Source organism: Canis lupus, chromosome 20 (assembly GCF_011100685.1).
Source record: "Canis lupus familiaris isolate Mischka breed German Shepherd chromosome 20, alternate assembly UU_Cfam_GSD_1.0, whole genome shotgun sequence".
NCBI classification, from domain to species: Eukaryota; Metazoa; Chordata; class Mammalia; order Carnivora; family Canidae; genus Canis; species Canis lupus.
This window is the reverse complement of record NC_049241.1, coordinates 3,704,695-3,718,202: the sequence shown is the minus strand read 5'-3', so window position 1 is coordinate 3,718,202 and position 13,508 is coordinate 3,704,695. Positions and strand designations below refer to the sequence as shown.

The 13,508-nt window shown below is 53.3% G+C and overlaps 1 protein-coding gene across 1 annotated transcript in view; it reads left to right on the top strand.

Annotated features, from left to right (window-relative positions):
* The window catches only part of NUP210 (nucleoporin 210), a 105,285-nt gene that overhangs the window by 51,821 nt on the left and 39,956 nt on the right, over positions 1-13,508 (top strand). Inside the window, exons 16-19 of the mRNA XM_038565516.1 lie at positions 4,087-4,308; positions 6,134-6,307; positions 12,054-12,246; positions 12,896-13,002. Coding sequence (XP_038421444.1) covers positions 4,087-4,308; positions 6,134-6,307; positions 12,054-12,246; positions 12,896-13,002 — 696 coding nt within the window. The remainder of the gene's footprint in view (positions 1-4,086; positions 4,309-6,133; positions 6,308-12,053; positions 12,247-12,895; positions 13,003-13,508) is intronic.

Here is a 13,508-nt window from a genome sequence, read left to right as displayed (position 1 = left end):
AGGATTCTGTGACACTTTTATGCCTGAATGGGAAGAGAACTACACATGAAGGTGATAATTTTAGATCTAGCTGTTAATTATGGGCCATGTGGCGTCTTTACACAATCTTTCCCTTTGGGATGGTCATAGAAAAAAATATCCTTTGGCAAGGTTTACAGTGACCTGCTTTGCCCATAGAGGTTTTGCTGGTTGTAGCATTGAGAATGGGTAAGAACTGGGCATCTGAGACTGAACAGCCTGAGTGAACTTGGACACGTTGTTTCACTTTCCTGGGATTCATGTTTTCCATCTGTAAAAAGGGGATGACAGTTAATGGTAATGATGGTTGATATAAATGATATATAAATGACATGTATATGATATACAAATGATATGAAGGGCCATTTATTGAGCATTCACTGGACATGTATTCATGGCTTTCGTTCACATTCCCTTGAATCTCTATAGTAATCCTGTGAGCCACGGGTTCTTGTTGTACCCATTTTATTGGATGGGGAGACTGAGCCTTGGAGAAGTTAACCTGCTTAAGGTCACACAGCTGGCCAGTAACAACTTCATTCTAGTTGTGGGAACGGAGAAACAAATGACCATATGGAAAATGGTGGCAGGTAGTGAGAAGGGCAGGTTGGGCCGGGAAAGGAGGTAACAAGTAACAAGAGGTTCTGCCTTCAGGGGTCAGAGAAGGCCTCTCCGAGGGGATGATGTTTGAGCAGAAGTCTGAGTGACATAGGCCATGAGACTCCTTCAGGAGAAATAGTGAGAGCCCTGATGATGCTTAACCATTCACGCAAGAGAAGAGCTCTTTTGATGGTTTTAACACCTGGGCACACAGCAAGGTTGCATCTGCAGGTGGGTGTGCCCCCAGGTATTTTGAAATTGCATGTGTGTACACTCATGTGCACATGTGTGTAGGGAGCGATGCCTGGAGAACTGATAACCAATAGCAAATTCAGAAGAGTGCCCATATTGGAAAGAAAAAAAAGAAAGAAAGAAAGATTAAAAGGACAGAATTCTCATTGACAAGTGAGGCTGTTTCTTGGCTAAGGTTTAGTGTAGGTACCCAACCAGGAGAGCCTGTGCCCCCACAGGCCTCAGCAGACCATCACCTTGCCCCGCTGCTCCCATCCCGGAGGAGGGTGTATACATCTTAAAGCTGCCACTCAGATGACTCCCCCTCCATATTGAAGGTGCAGCTGGCTGGGGCACTGCTCCAGATCCAGGACTGCAGGTGGCAGCCGAGTGGTCATCAGTCTGTACCTGGGAGGACTTCTGTCTTGGCAGTTGGGGGATGAAGATCCAGCTGGCAAGGGGGTGAGGCCATGGAAGGAGCAGGGTGGAGGGTCAGGGGCCCTGATGAGTGGGCTAGTGTAGACTCTGGTCCTGGTGGGTGACTACAACAATGGGCTGGCACCCTGCAGCCCTGTGTGAGTGGGATTCACACACGTTGGGCCAAAATGGAAGGAGCATGGGGATACTGTGGCTCAGTCCAGGCTTGTGATATCTCAGCAACACATCCTGGTCTCTACCTGCAGACAGGTCTGAGGCTGGGTCTTCTGCCCGGAGCAGCATGAACACTCAGGGCTTGTAGGATTCGGGAGAGTGGAGTTTGGGGAAGCCATGCTGGATCTAACTGTCAAGCGCTCTGTATGTTCTAGGCAATAAACTAAGGACTCACTTGATGTGTGTGAACAGTGGTCTCCACACTCCCAGCATGCTGGCCACTCTGAAGTAGAAGTGGCTGCCGCCCACGTGGACTCCAGTCTAATGCAGACCTGGCCCTGTGTATGTCCGGGCCCTGTCCACCACAGACATTGCTAATTGATCCTGGCACACTTTTTTGCCTGGTGCTGATTCTACTTTAGGAACTAGTTCCATGCACCCCCACCCTCTGTCCTGCCAGCTGTTGCAAGGCAGTCAAGTTGACAGGTGTTTGCAACACTTTTTCTGAAAGGTGTTAGGAATCACAAGAGTTTAAGGAATCGCCTAGGCCAAGAGTAGGGAACTGGTACGGGTTCAGTCATTGCAGCCTTGAGGTGACCAGTCTGTCAGAAAGATTGGTTTCTTCTCAGTTTTAGGGTTTGCTTGTTGGTGTTTCTTTTTTTATTTCGTTTTGATGTATATGTAAGTTGTTTGTGTGGTTCCAAAGCTAAGTGTCTATTAGAAGGATACTCAGAAGTCTTGCTTCCATCCCCATTTTGGGGAGTCAAAAGTTATATGTGGACTTTCAAGTGGCTGGTGGGTCAGCGCCTCTAACCCCTCTGTTGTTTAAGGGTCACCTGCATATAAAAATATTGAATTGTTATGCTATATGCCTGAAACTAATATAATGTTCACTGCCAATCATATCTCAGGAAGAAAGTGAATAAATTTTTTAGAAAGGGGGCATGTTTTTCTAGGATTTTTACCAGTCACACGGTTAAGAAATAATATCAAGGTGTCATTGTCATTTCCTATTTTTATAAAAAGTATTTTATTTTCTCTCTGTGGCTTTTCAGTCCTCATATGGTTTGATCACGCTGTGGATACACAAGGAAACAGGCCCTATCCTTTCATGAGCCTGTAGGCTGATCAGGGAAGCAGACACCCAGACCAGTCATTTCCTTGCTGACACCAGATGAAGTAGGGGCCACAGAATAAGCTGGCCTCCCTGGCAGGCCAGACGTCACTGGGTGAGGGAGGAAGCAGGGGCTTCTTGGAGGAAGGAGTGGGTAGGGCTCCAAGGACGGCAGGGCAGCTTCTGTGAGGGCCTGAGCACAGGCTCTTCTGAAGGTGGGACCAGGAGAGGGGAGGCGAGGGCCAGGTGGGGAGAGCCTGCATCCTAAAATAACGAAGCCTTTCTTCCAAGGGCAGCTGGTACTGTAGGCTGACTTAGTGCAGGAGGACATGGTCAGATCTGTGCTTTCGGAAGAGACGTCAGGCAGCCCTTTGGAGGGTAGAGTTTGGGGGCAGGGGAGGGTCCAACAGGGAAGCCAGCTGACACGTAAGGACTCGGGGTGACCTCAGTGAGAGCCTCTGGAGTGGGAGATCAGCCAAGCCCAGCAGGGAGTGAGAGCAAGGCTGCAAGCCCCCCCTCAGACAGACCCCCTTCTTTATACCCCAGTTGTGTCTGCGAGGGGAGATGCCCTTGTACAGAGCAGACCACATCTTCCCAGACGTCCTGTCCCCTCTCCCTGCTGTTTCCCACAGACCCTACAGAGGCCCCGGGACCCTCAGCACAAAGATCGTGAAAGCACACGACAGCTTTTTGTAAAAAATTATTCTAATTCATCTTCCTTTATTGGATACTTTTCCGACTTACTGTTTGCTCTCTCCTTCAACAAATGATTGAGCATCGACTATGTGCCAGGCACTGTCCTAGGTGCTGGGAACAAAACAGGCAAAGAAGGTTGGCCCCCCCAAAGCTCCTCCGTGTGTTGTAGAAAGTGTGGGAAAGTCAGTGGAGTAAAAAGGAAACAAATTGCCAGCAAGGAGAGGCCATCTGTGGTTTTCCCCCATCATCTGGTGTATTTCTCTGTTGGACTGCTTTATGCTTTGTAAAACGACGTGGCTGTGATCACACTCTACAGTCAGCTTCGTATCCAGCTCTTTGTAAATACTTGCTCTGGGGACCTGTATAACCTCCTATTATATATGGACATACCATGGTTTATTTAATTAGTGCCGTGTTGTGGATTTTAGATTGTTGGCCAATAATAATAAATAATAGCGCGTGGAAGTCTTGTTGCACATGAACTTGTTTCTCTCCTTCCTGTTCTAGTGTTACTGGTTAGATGCCAGAAGAAGAGTTCTCTGGTTCAAGGGCTATTGATGTTTTCAAGGCTTTTACCGATTATTTTTCGGGCTACACAAATCAGTTTACCTCCCACCCCTCAGTAGTACATCAGGATGGGCACATAGTTCTTCCCAGGGCTCTCATATGCCTTTGGATCTTGACAGCAGCCCTGACGGTGTTGCTGATGAGCACACCAAATTCCAGAGAGGGGTTGGGGCTTATCTGCCTTCCACGGGGGCAAGTCGGTGGCAGGGCAAGGCCTCCCTGCATGTGCAGTCCAGAGGAATGCTGACTCTCCTTTCTTTCCTCCACAGACCGTGGATCCCTCCTCTGTCGCCTTGGTGACTCTCGGCTCCTCAAAGGAGATGCTGTTCGAAGGAGGTCCCAGACCCTGGGTCCTTGAGCCTTCCAAGTTCTTCCGGAACATCACCTCCGAGGACGCAGACAGCATTAGTTTGGCTCTCTTTGGGCCTTCTACCTCCCGGAATTACCAGCAGCACTGGATCCTTGTAACCTGCCGGGCCTTGGGCGAGCAGGTGAGAGGGTGACCGTCCCTAGGCCCATCACGTCCAGAGGGAGGGGTCTAAAGTCACACTCCTTGAGTACCCTGCTGTGCTTACAGCACCATTTCTCAGAGAGGCAAACTGAGGATCAGTGAGGTGGGATGACTGGATAGGCAGGTTGATCAGGGTGCAGGAGTTGGATGGGACCCTGCCGATACACAGTGGCTTTGCTAGAGGCACCAGTCCTGGCTCCCCTTCCACTACTGGGATACTCTGTTCTCTCTCTGGGCTTCATTTCCCGCTGCCAAATTGGGGGATGGGATGACACCAGGGGTCGCAGTCAGAGTCAAGCAGCTACCATAAATGAGCGAGACCTAAGCCCAGGTTTCGCAGATCTTTTTTTGGCATTTCAAGATAAGGTATTTTTTTCTGTGAAATCTCTTGAGTTTTGTTTCTCACAATGCCAAAAACCAGAGAAATCAGGAGACTGGGTGGGCTGAACACATGTCTGTGGCCTGAACTCTTGCACTGCGGGAGTGGGCTAGAGAAAGCAATGGCTCGCCCGTCCAGGCCCCTGTGCCTGCCGCCCCGGAAGTCAGGACCACATGCTCATTTTGCTTATAGTGGGGATATAGCCCACCATTCATAGGGTGCCCCGGAGCCGGGGAACAAAAAGCAAGGTGGGAGACCAGCGGGGATCAAGAAAAGTAGGAGAGAGCCCATGTCTTAAGGGAAGTGGAGAATCCCCTTGCACATGCAGAGAATCTCAGTTGATGTTAAAACACACGTGCCCACATCACCCAAGGTACCTTTATGGAGCTTGCCATGCCAAGACTGCCTGGTGTGCACAGAAGAGATGCACAGTGAAAGGCTCTGATTCCCACTTTGTTTTGTCTTAAAAAAATTTAATAAATGTTTAAAAAATTAAATAAGAAAAATTAATAAGAGCATAAATTTAGTCCACAACGAAGTTAGAGACGTTTCTCCTCCCTAGCTTGGCTTGCTTATCTGAGTCCCCACTGGGCCATAGGAGTTGGCGCCTCCAGGGCCCTCCCTCTGCTGTGCTCTGTGCCTCCCGTCCTTGGGGCATTGCAGTGGAGGCCGAGGGGCTGCAGGTCAGCGTGGAAACCACCCTTAGTCCTGTCTTGTGGTCAGGAAGGGTGAGGGGCGCTAGGACCAGACCGCTGGGTCCTACGGAAAGCGTGTGTCATTTGAGGGGCCCGAGGTGCTCCCTCAGGACGGGTCATTAGATGTGGTCCTCACAAACTCAGGCTGAGCTTTATTTCTGAGGTCCCAGCTCTAAAAGCAGATTCAAATTTCCCTCTTTTGTTGCATCTTTAATCTTGGTTTCTATGCAGCCAAGTGAGCTTCTCTCAAAGAGAGAGAGGGCGCGCAGGCCGAGGCCCCCTGCATGTCCTCACAGGGTGGGCCCCCCATGGCCCCTTCTCTGGCCAGTCTGCCTTTCACAGCCTGCCACGGTTGCACCTCATTACGAGGGATCTTCCGAGTCAGTGTGGGCTCCTCATTTAAAAAACCACAGGCTTGTGAATTCGCTCTTATGACTATTGGGGTCTTCAGAGAATCCTGGGAAGCTGTGAGGCATCACCCACCCCCTTCCTCCCTGGGTCGCGGAGCAGACAGTGGTTCGGCCAGCGTTTGTCTGAAGGCCTCTTGCATGTTGAGAGAGCACTCCCCCATACGTGTCACTGGACTTTTGTAAGCCCCTGGTGGTGCTGGGCTCACCTTCCCATTCTACAGAGCAGCAAACTGAGTCTGATGGAGCTGGATGGTGAGGCCAGGCTCATGTGGGGCAGGTCATTGTCCTCTCATTACTCTAACTGCTCCTCCACTCTGGCAGGTCATCGCCCTCTCCGTGGGGAACAAGCCCAGCGTCACCAACCCCTTCCCTGCACTGGAGCCTGCCGTGGTGAAGTTCATCTGCACCCCGCCCTCCAGGCTCACCCTGACCCCCGTCTACGCCAGCCCCCAGCTAGACCTGTCATGTCCACTTCTGCAGCAGAACAAGCAGGTGGTAAGTGAGTGGTTCTGGGGGTGGTGGTGAAGGTGACGGGTCGGCACTGCGCCACCTCATCTCCGTGCTCAGGCACCCCTGCACAGCACCTGCTTTTATCCAGCTCTAGCTTATCAGGGGGCTTAAGACTCACACAGGGAGGAGACTCGCCTGGAGTCACAGGCTAGTGGCAGTGCCGGGTGGAAGCAGAGTGCCTCTGGTCCCAGACTCGGCTCCCCTCACTGTGTGGCACTTGGCCATTGGTAAAATCTCATCATCTGCTTCTGTGACTTAGGGATGTTGAGGTGGGGCTGCGGTCTGTGGGCAGAGTGTGTGTGTGTGTGTGTGTGTGTGTGTGTGTGTGTATGTGTGTGTGGTCAGAGTGGGAGCTACAGGGAGGGGTGACCAGCTCTAGCATTCTCTGTTGGTGGGGGTGGGGAGGCCTGTGTCAAACATAATTGTGGGAGGGAGAAGAAAATCACTTGGGGGTGGCTGTGACATGCAGGGATGGAAGTGAAACCCATAGGTCTGGTCCCCTTGGGCTTACGGCCAGTCTAGCCCTCCACCCTGGGACACCCAGAGACCAGATGACAGATGCGGGGGACTTCAAAGCCCTTCTGTTCAGGGTCAGGGGTATGAACACCCTCTGGGCTCGCCCTGGCCCCCAGTCCCTTCTCAGAGGTAGAGACTTAGGCAGGCTGCTTTTCCCTCATTCCTTCAATGTATATTTATCCAGCACCTTCTGTGTGCCGGGCCCAGAGTTCTGGGTTCTAGAATACAGAGTACTCGATACAGGTGAGGCACCTGCTGCCTGGAGGGGACAGGAGACCAGGAGGTCCACAAATAGTAGACAAGAAGGACAGGAGGTGGGAGGTGCTGTGGAGCAAGTGAGGGGGTGCAGGACAGCTACCAGGGAGGCCACTTCAGGTGGAACCAGGAAAGGCCTCGGTCAGGAGGACACACACCACGTCAGGCCCCGTGATCAGGAGATGCTGGCCAAAAAGAGCTAACATAAGGGGTCCCAGGCAGGTAGAATGGCAAGTGCAAAGGCCCTGAGGCTAGACTAGGTCTCTGTGTCCCTGCTGCCCACACACGGTAATTAGAACAGTTGTATGTGCCAGGAGCTCTGACCCATATGCCTTGTTCCCTGTCACCAGGACCATCTGGGAGGCCCCGGCTTGTTCCATCCCCTTCATGGGTTTGCCCATGAGGCTCAGATGTAGGCAGGGTCCCAGAGACAGAGTGGATCTGCCCAGCTCCAAGTGCAGTGCCTCGGAGGGCCCTGCGGCCGCTTCTCTTCTCCCAGCCGTGGCCCTGTGATCACCCCTAAGGCGTGTCCAGCTGCCTTGTCCTGGTGGGTTCTGAGGGGCCCTGTGTCTCCTGGAGCCCCTTCTAGGGACAGGGCCCTCTTACCTCTTTGCTGTTTGCCCTGAGAGGACTCACTGCATGTCCTCTCGGCACCTAGTGGAAGCTTTCTGAAGCTGCTTATGTGGGCAGCCTCTCCTCCAGGCAGATAGATTTGGGGTTTGGCTCCCCTGTGGGTGCAGGAGGAGAATAGCTTTGCGTTTGGTCAAAGTACATTTCTTTGAAGCTCTGCGGGGGGTCCCAGACTCCAACAGTTCTCCCTGTCTGGAGTGCGCCTCTGCCTCTCTGCCTTCAGCCTTCGTGTCCCCTGCAAGCTTGGTTGACTTTTCTCCCCGCTTTTCTGATGGGCTGCTGCCCTCTCTCAGGCTCTCCCGATCCCTCAGCTCTGAGGTGAGTGGGCGTGGGAGCCCCACTGCTGCCCCCATCCTGGTCCCTTAGGAGTCAGTGCCTCGGCAGTGTCGGTTCAAGTGAGGATTCTTGGTGCCCAGCCTCGGAGCGCTCTCCCACCGACCCCACAGGGGCCGGCCAGGGCATACCTGCCTGTGTTCCCTCTTGACAGGTGAGGAGACCCGGCTCCGAGCCTAGATAGAGCTCCTCTGCAGGCTTGTCACCATGAAGCCACGTTCACCTCCAGCTCAGGCCTGGGTGTTGGTGGCAGGGAGCAGATGGCTGTCATTCCCAAGCTGAAAGTCTGTGTGTTCGGGACTAAGGAAAGTCTCCCTGATTTTGGGGGCTGTTGAGATGAATGTCCTAAAAGCTTCATATTTTAGATCACTTTTATATGTATAGCAGATTATCCTTGAAGAATGTAATCATGCTAAGTCTGGACTTTTCTGGAAAACCTGGCCTATCAGTCCACTGGGTGTGAGGCCAGGAGTCCAACAGTAGCTGATATCAGTAGGGATTGACGGCTGGGTCAGAATTCCTCCTCAAATGACACTGGGTGACTGTGGTCTCCTAGGATTGTAGGGGACAAACATAAGTGGACCGAAGGTGTTCAGAGTGCAGAATGTTACACTTCTTACCCTGTTGTCTGCTTAGACCCAGCCAGCAGCTTCCCATTCCCCCAGAGCAAAAGCCAAGGCCCTTGTGTGGCCTGTGATCCCCGAGTCCTGGCCCCCGTTAACGTCCCACCCCACTCCACCCATGCTTGGACTCCCGTTGTGCCGTGAGCACTCAGGATCGGGCCGTGTGTGCATCCTGGAGATGCTGTTCCCGTTGGCTTGACTTCCCTCCTCTCCCAGTCCCCAGGGCCTCCCTCCCCACCTCCTTCACTTCTTTATTCAAATGTTACCCCTCGGGAGGGTGCCTCAGCATTTAGACCTTAACCTGAACTTTCAACACTTCACATTCTGGTTCCCTTCTTCCTCTGCCCCCAAGCTCTTTACATCATCTGACACTGTAGAATTTACATGTTTCTTTTCTTCTTTGCAAGTCTCTAGAAAAGAGCCCAGCTCATGGGAGGAGTTCAGTCAGCTGTGATGGATGAATGAGCACACCGTGCCTGTGTCCCTGTGTCTTCTGCCCCTGGTTCTGTCGGGCTCAAATGCCTGGAGAAGCCAGGTGGGGTCTGCTGAAGACAGGGGGTAGGGGGGTGGGAGTGCAGACCTGGATGGAGAGCAAGTACCTGTCCACAGGATAGCCTGTTCAACCTCAGGCTGGCCAAACCTTCCTATTTGCAAAGAAAAAGCAGGCAGCTCTGTGCATCTTCCTTGTGTAAGTGTCTTTACATGTTGGGCACTGGCCAAGTGAGCTGTGTGTCTGGCCATCTGTTGACTGTGACCTCTGGGTCAGCCCAGGGCTGTCTCTTTGGACTCAAAGATGACAGGCAGCGGAGCACGGCTCTGAATTGGCTCGTGTGTGTCATCGATCTCACTTGCCAGGAAATAATGGACCTCAGACACAGAATTGCGAGGCCATCCATCAGGCCTGGAGTTCCAGAGCTGTGAGCTGATCGGGCATGGCCCCTGCGATTTATGATCTCACTAGGGGACCTTGAGAAAGATATATCCCTGCCATGCATCCTGGGTGCAGTATCAATTTAATTTTATACCTCTCCAAAGCCAGAGGCCACCCAAGATGTGTTTGCAGAGTAAATTACTGGTGAGGCCCAATCACCAGAACGGAGCTGACCAGTCAGAGTGACAGAGTGGAACGAGACTCTGGCCTGACCCCAGTGCTCTGCATAGGTCATCCTATGTTCAGCTCACTGTGGCTGAGCACCAGTTGCATGCTGGGAGACTGATAAGCTGGGGCTTGGATGGAGCCACTGCACGGGGGTTGGAGGGGAGGCCACAAAGTTGGGGGAGGCCTGTATGCTTTAAAATCAGACCAGCAGAGTTGTACTCCTAAACCTGTGCAACCTTGGGCAATTTGCTTAACATCTCTGAGCCTCAGCCTTCCTGTTTATAAAATGGGGATAATGTTATTGTCCCAAATGCCCATTGGAAGGATCCAAGCCTACCTGGCACAGGGTGTTCATGTCCTCCCCTGGTAGCACAGGGGGAGGGAAGGAGAAAGAGCGGGGCATCTAGAAAATGCTACTTCTTGTCCCTGCCTGGAGTCACAACTCCTGACTCGAATCCAGAATTGTTACAAGATACTTTGCATCCCCAGGGATTGTGCTGACCTGCATTTAAAATTTGCAATATGCTTTTGGTTCAGTGTTGTCTGGGGGCAAGAGAGCTAGCAGGACCTGGGGAGGGGCCCTCCTGGTGCCAGCCTGAAGTTCGGTGACAGCATCAGTCTGGACAGGCGAGGCTAGGCTGCAGTAACAAGCAGCCACAGATCCCAGTACCTTCACACAGCACACCACTCACTTCTTGCCTGAGCCCCATTTTCATCACAGTGAGTGGGGACCCGGCTTTGTGTCACTGTTCTCTTCCTTCCAAGACACAGTAGATGGGGACAGCCACCATGTTGGACATGGCCAGATGCCACTGCAGAGGGGAGAGCCTGGCAGGTTGCTTCCCCTGGAGTTTTTTTTTTGTTTTGTTTTTGTTTTTTTTTTTAAGATTTTACTTATTTATTCATGAGAGATGGAGAGAGAGGCAGAGACACAGGCAGAGGTCCATGCAGGCTCCATGCAGGGAGCCCGATGTGGGACTCGATCCCAGAACTCTGGGATCATGACCTGAGCCAAAGGCAGACACAACCACTGAGCCGCCCAGGTGCCTTCCTCCTGCAGAGTTGTTTTGAGTCACTTTCCCTTTCATAGTCCAAGCAAGTGACACAGTCACTCCTAACTGCAAGGACCAGACAAGTACGGTCCTGGCTTCTGGACCTGTGCTTGCAGCCTGACTACCTGTTTCCCGACTTGCGTGTTTGTTACAGTGAACCAGGCTCCCTAAAATGATCTCATACTACCCTCACTTAAAACAGAGTCCTGGGAGGTGGGTTCTGTTGGGATGCGTGGTTCTGTCTGCTTGGGTGGTGAGAGGCCGAGGCTCGAGTGCAGGCAGCGGGACTTGGATGTCCTGTACTCAGGGTCCCTGCTTCACTCCCTGCCCCCTTGCCATTCAGGCAGGGAGTGGAGGGGATGACCCAGCATCTGGGAGGAAGGAGGTGGACTTGGCATGGGTTCCAAGGGGTGGAGTTGCATGGGGAGCAAGAGGTGGTGGTAGAGTGGTTAGTAATTCAGGGTTTGGAGCTGAACCCTGAAAGCGTACCATTCATTTGCCGAGTCGCCTTTGATACATCCCTGTTTTTCCCTGGGACTCTGCTTCCTCACCTTTAATATGAGGATGACAGTTCCCATCACACTGGGATATTTGAGGATCAGGTGAGAACCTGGCTCTGAAAGGAGCTTTGCAAGCTGAGTAAGTCTGGACGTTTTAGAGGTTGTAATTGATGTTCCTATTAAACCTTGGGGGGCGGAAGTCATCCTGGAGGGGCTGGGCGTGCATGGGGCAGGGAGGAGGTGGCAAGGATGTGGGAAGGTGAGGCCAGGGAGGAAGGAGAGCAGCCTGGCTATGGTGGTGGAGGGCTTGAGGCGGGGGTCTCTTGGCCCTGGCACTCCTGACGTTTTGGGCCAGATCCTTATTTCCTGAGGGCTGTCCTGTGCCTTGTGTGATATTAGACAGTATCCTTGACCTCTACCGACTAGATGCCCATTGCGCCCCCCACCCCCCGTAGTTGTGATCATCAAAAACACTTTTCAGACATCAGTGTCCCCTGGGGGAGCAAACTTGTCCCTCCTTGAGAACCATGGGCTGGAGTAGGCCAGGTTGGACGGGGGCTATGAGGCATCTTGACAACTGGGTAGCAGTGACTTACCCTCCTCTATCACCAGGACCCAGGGAGCCCCAAACACAGCCAGCCAGAGCCAGGATGCCCTGCGTGGTCAAGAGCAGCAGTGCCTGGTTCTAGAGTGGCCAGGATGTTTGACTCTTGCCTCTTGCAGGTACCAGTCTCTAGTCACCGCAACCCCCTGCTGGACCTGGCTGCCTATGACCAGCAGGGACGCAGATTCGACAACTTCAGCTCTCTGAACATCCAGTGGGAGTCAACCAGGCCATTGCTGGCCAGCATCAAGCTTGACCTGCCCATGCAGCTGGTGGCCCGGGATGATGGGAGTGGCCAGAAGAAGTTGCACGGTGAGCTGGGTGCCGAATGTCCAGGAGGACAGAGTGTAGTGAAACCCTGGACAGACGACGGGTGTGCTGAGTAGGGCTCCTGGCAACTGCTACCTGGGATGGGCTGAATCCCTATTTCAGGGGTGGGCAGACAGGCTCAGGCTCAGGGTGGGTGAGTCTCTCGTCCCAGGTCGTACTCATCTGTGCCGGCCCCGGAGACCCATTCTGCTTTGAGCCATGCCGCTCCTATCAAGCTGACGGCAGCCAAAGGTTGAGGCCAGTGCGGCTCCCCGAGGCTGCACTGTGGAACTTTGCTCAGGGCCTGCTAACTCTTACGGTACATACAGTTTAAACAAACTCAGTTGTGTATTTTTAGGACCGTGGAGATAGATTTTTTAAAAAGATTTTATCTATTTATTTATGAGAGACACACAGAGAGAGGCAGAGACACAGGCAGAGGGAGAAGCAGGCTCCCTGCAGGGAGCTGGATGCAGGACTTGATCCCAGGACCCTGGGGTCACGCCCTGAGCTGAACCTCAGAGCTCAACCTCTGAGCCTCCCAGGCGTCTCCTAGGACCGTGGAGATTGCAAACCAGGAATAGGGAGGGGCTGCTTCAGAGGCCACCAGCAGGCAAAAACCCAACATCTGCTCTCCTCTCCCTGGATTCAGGTTTGCAGGCTATCTTGGTTCACGAGGCATCGGGGACCACAGCCATCTCAGCCACTGCGATGGGCTACCAGCAGTCCCACCTCAACAGAGCCAGAGTGGAGCAGCTGGTATCTTCCTGGGCCCCGGGCAGGGAGTCCCCTCCCTCCCCCTGCTCACATCCTGCCCGCTGTCTGAGCGTCCTGAGCCCCCTGAGCCCCCTCCATTCACTAACCTGTCCTGGAACCTAGTGCTGTGGGCTCCCTTGAGCTGGGGTGCCTTCCTGCTGGCCCCCTGCCTCCACTACCCCATCCCACATGCCTGGCATCCAGGCAACTGGCAGGATCCAACCTGAAGGCAGCCTGGCCCTGGCCCCTCGCGGTCCCGGCACACAGCTTTGGGAACCCTCATGCTCATGCGTCCAGCCTCTTCTCCCATACGGCCCTGACCACACAGCCCAGCCAAGAATGTGCCCAGGTGGCTCGGGCTTCTGTGACTGCATGCCTGGAACGCCGTCCCCCTCCTTCCCTTTACTCCTCCCTGCCAGGTGGCCTCCTGGTCGTTGTCCCAGCCATGATGGCAGCCTCTCTGCAAAGTGGTCCCTGAAACCTAGGCACTGAAGCTGCCCCAGGTCTCA